Raw genomic sequence first — 3995 nt, forward strand, 5'->3', positions numbered from 1 at the left:
GGTGTGTGCTAGTGTTGATGTTGAGGGGGTGATATTTAAGGAAGTGTGTGTGTGTGTGTGTGTATAGGCACTGTGAATAAAATAGGATTAGACCCTCCCTCTCTCTATCCCAAGCTATCCTCTCATCCCTCTCTTCCCCCCTCCTTTCCTCCTGTTCATCCCTCATCTCTCTCTCTCCCACTATCTATTTTTCTCTCATCCTCTCTATTTCCCCCTTTCTCTCTCTTCCCCGTTTCTCCTCCCATTCTCTTTCTCTCCCTCCATCTCTTTTTCCCCCTTCCTCCTTTCCTCCTGTTCATCCCTCTCTTTCCTCCCCATCTCCCTCTCTCTATCCCCTTTTTCTCTAACCATCTCTATATTTCCCATCTTTGTTTTCTCCTCCCTTCTCTATCTCTATCTCTCTCCATCCCTCTCACTGTCTCTCTCTCCCTCTTGGCGAGTGCCAAACATTTTGTCCCAGATTATTGCCCAGATGCGGCGGCGCCTCTAAACCACAGAAGTCGGTCAGCCGCTGCATCTGACTGTGGGCCGAATTACGTCGCTGCGGCAACAGCAGGGGGTGGCAGGGAAGCTGGGCTCGCTTACATCCATACACAAACTGGAACAGGTGGAGGTGTGTGTGTGTGTATGTGAGAGAGAGAGTGTGTGTGTATGTGGAGGATGGGGGGATTTGTCGGAGAGTGATTTGCATAAATTATCTTTCAGACACAGGCACAAATTTGCACTATCCGTTGCGCAAAATAAAAACACAAAACACCTTTTTTGAGTTTAGTGTTTTTTGTCTTTTTTATTCAAATCTGTTAAGTCACAAGTGAATGATTTCCTTCATTTGAGGCTCATCTCGTAAGATTTGGCATAAAATGTGTTTTCCAAGGCAATACATAAATATTTCTTTAACTCTATTTATTCTTTTGCTGACATGAGATGATTAGATGTAACTAATTATTTACAGCACCTTTGAACATTTGCAGTAACCCACACACACACACAGTGGCCAAGTGAGCGACTCAGAAACTGCCCATCGGCTTCTAGTCCCCCCATCTGTCCGCTGTAAGGCCAGTTGTCTCTCAGTCTGCCCTAAAACACTGATGGTCTACCCCCGCACCCCAGCTATGAGGACACAGTGTGACCCCCAGCCATGAGGACGCAGTGTGACCCCCAGCCATGAGGACGCAATGTGAAATAACACACTGCCACACAGACAGACAGACAGACACAGAGAAGGCACAGAGGAGGAGAATAAGAGATGGAATAGAGAGAAGAAAAGATGAGTGTGTGTGTGTGTGGGGGAGGAAAAAAGGAGAAGACTGAAATTGGATGGATTGACAGACTGACAGACAGACAGAGATGTATTCTCTCTGTAACATTTCACTTCTCATATTCAGTTTGAACCGCGTTAGTCAGTTGACTACACTCCCCTCACAGAGAGGACTTGAGCACCTGGAACACCTTGAGGGCGGACTCGATGCAGCCGTCGAAGTTGGAGTGTGTGAAGCCGTCCCCACCGCACACCAGCAGGGGCTCTGAGAGCAGAGTCATCTGCCCTGGGCAATCTGCCACCGATCGCGTCACCTAATTACACACACACACACACACACACACACACACACACACATGCAGGGTGGGAGGATTACACACACACACACACACACACACACACACACACACACACACACACACACACACACATGCAGGGTGGGAGGATTACACACACACACACACACACACACACACACACACACACACACACACACACACACACACACACACACACACACACAGAGAGAGAGAGAGAGGGTGAGAGTACACAAAGAGAAAGCATTAGTACTGTAGCAATGACAGGTCAGCCCATTTGAATATTCAAACACACAGCATTTGAATGAACATTTTTGTTTCTGGTCGTCCAGTAGTTCCAGAACTTGATGATTTGGCTGTTTCTCTCCATTCTTGTGCGAAATGTAGGAAATACTGCAAGGTCGTACAACTCATACGTTACACCAGACTTAATTTATGAAATCGGTGTAACTGCTAGAGTCATCACCAGTTCTGCTGTAGTTACAGGACATCTTAATGATCATCTTTGGAACGTTTGCATGTGTGCGCTTAGAACGTTGAGCAAATGATAGACAGTAGAGATGTGTAGAAGTCATCTGAACCCGCCACTAAAATTATATCACCCACCCCAACCAATGATTCTCTCCGATTTAGATATCCACACCCGACTCCCACCCAATCGTCATTCATTATAATTATTATAATTCACAATGTGTTATTAAGCGCGATGATGTTTAGCCTCCACTGTTGCTTAAACAAGGACCCTACAACTGTGTATCCTAATGAGTCTGCAAATTAGTCCCTGAAAAGGAAAGATTTTAAAATGTTCACTGTCAATGTCAGAGAATGTGGTCAGTAATATTCATCAATAATGATTTATTTCATCCACTGGCGACCCATCTGCAATTAATCAGAATGTTATTTTTTTATCACTTGGCCCGCCCAAAACTCAGATAGATTTTTTATCACTTGGCCCGCCCAAAACTCAGATAGATGAATGGGTGCATGGGTGGATGGATGGATGGATGGATTGATAGATAGCGCCTGTGATTTGGTGGCGTGTCAGTGTTGTGTAGTAACCATGGCCACAGGGCGTCTGTGTGAACATGTTCTGGCAAGCTTACTGTGGCCAGTAATTAAGACCCTGATTCAGTGACCTCGTTTTCGACCCCCCCCACCCCACACTTCTCTGCCTAAACACTTACTCGCTCACTCTCACACACACACACCACTCCACCCCTCCCCTTTTAAATCTATAAATCCTTTTTCCTGCGGTCAAGGCTGCGTAAACAGTGTGACGCAATGACTCTGTGTGGCGAGTAACAGGCTGCTTCACCATGAGACACTGGGGGCACTCGTACCCTCTCCTAGGTGCCACTCAGACACGGCACAGTCTGCCAATCCCACTCGTACCCTCTCCTAGGTGCCACACAAGACACGGCACCGCCAATCTTGCTCGACGTTGACTGGCTGGAAGAGTGTATGGCTCGGCCTACTTGATTTGTCTCCCATTTCTGTGCAGAACTGTGAAGAAACACAAAACTGTGCAGGGTGCGTTTCCCAAAACCATAGTTGCTAACCTGTTAGCAACTTAGTTGGTTGGCAATGGGAAATTGCATTGCAACCAACAAAGTTGCTAACTAAGTTAGCCAAGTGGGCCAAGTGATAAAAAATAACATTCTGATTAATTGCAGATGGATGGCCAGTAGATGAAATAAATCATTAATGAGTAGAATACCGACCACATTCTCTGACATGTGAACATTTTAAAATCTTTCCTTGTCAGGGACTAATTTGCAGACTCTCATTAGGATACACAGTTGCAGGGTCCTTGTTTAAGCAACAGTGGAGGCTAAACATCAGGCTAAGTTAGCAACTTTTGTTTTGGTAAACAAACCCCAGGTCTCCAGACAGTTATTGTAAATAAAATACCAGTGCTTTTTCAAAGTTCTCTATGTCTCGTTTTAAATGTCAAGGCCCTCGGAAGTTTACCAATGAAGTATGGAGCTACTTTGAGCCTAAGTAAATGGTGTAAAACTGTGATTTATTTGCATGGCTAGGCCCGATGCCCGAGGCACCACAACGAAACACTGTGTTGGTAGCATTGGCTAACTAGGGCCAGATTTCTGAGTGCAGGGGACAAGCCGAGGTGAGCTATGAGACATATATTCACACTCGGTATCATGTTTCAACACACTTTAGGTCAAAATCACACCGGAATTCTCCTTTAATGTGCCGTTAAATTTTAGCGGGTGTAATGGCCGTGGAGACACCTTCACAGGCTCACCCAAGGCTAAACATAGATCAGAGAGGGAGAAATGACAGGAGCATGGACCTTGAGAGTGAGTAGGCGCAGTCAAATACACACACACACACACACACACACACACACACACGCATGGCAGAAACTCACATGTCAGTACTCACATGCCCACAGATAC

At 45.8% G+C, this 3995-nt stretch overlaps 1 protein-coding gene across 4 annotated transcripts in view; it reads right to left on the bottom strand.

Annotated features, from left to right (window-relative positions):
- Nucleotides 1-1103: 1103 nt before the first annotated feature.
- rnls (renalase, FAD-dependent amine oxidase) overlaps nucleotides 1104-3995 on the bottom strand; it is a 56281-nt gene continuing 53389 nt past the window's right edge. For all 4 annotated transcript variants that reach the window (XM_048232646.1, XM_048232645.1, XM_048232648.1 and 1 more), the window contains exon 7: nucleotides 1104-1572. In XM_048232646.1, the coding sequence (XP_048088603.1) occupies nucleotides 1420-1572 (153 nt within the window). In that variant the 3' untranslated portion in view covers nucleotides 1104-1419. The remainder of the gene's footprint in view (nucleotides 1573-3995) is intronic.

This window comes from Alosa alosa, chromosome 22, assembly GCF_017589495.1.
Source record: "Alosa alosa isolate M-15738 ecotype Scorff River chromosome 22, AALO_Geno_1.1, whole genome shotgun sequence".
Taxonomy (NCBI): domain Eukaryota; kingdom Metazoa; phylum Chordata; class Actinopteri; order Clupeiformes; family Clupeidae; genus Alosa; species Alosa alosa.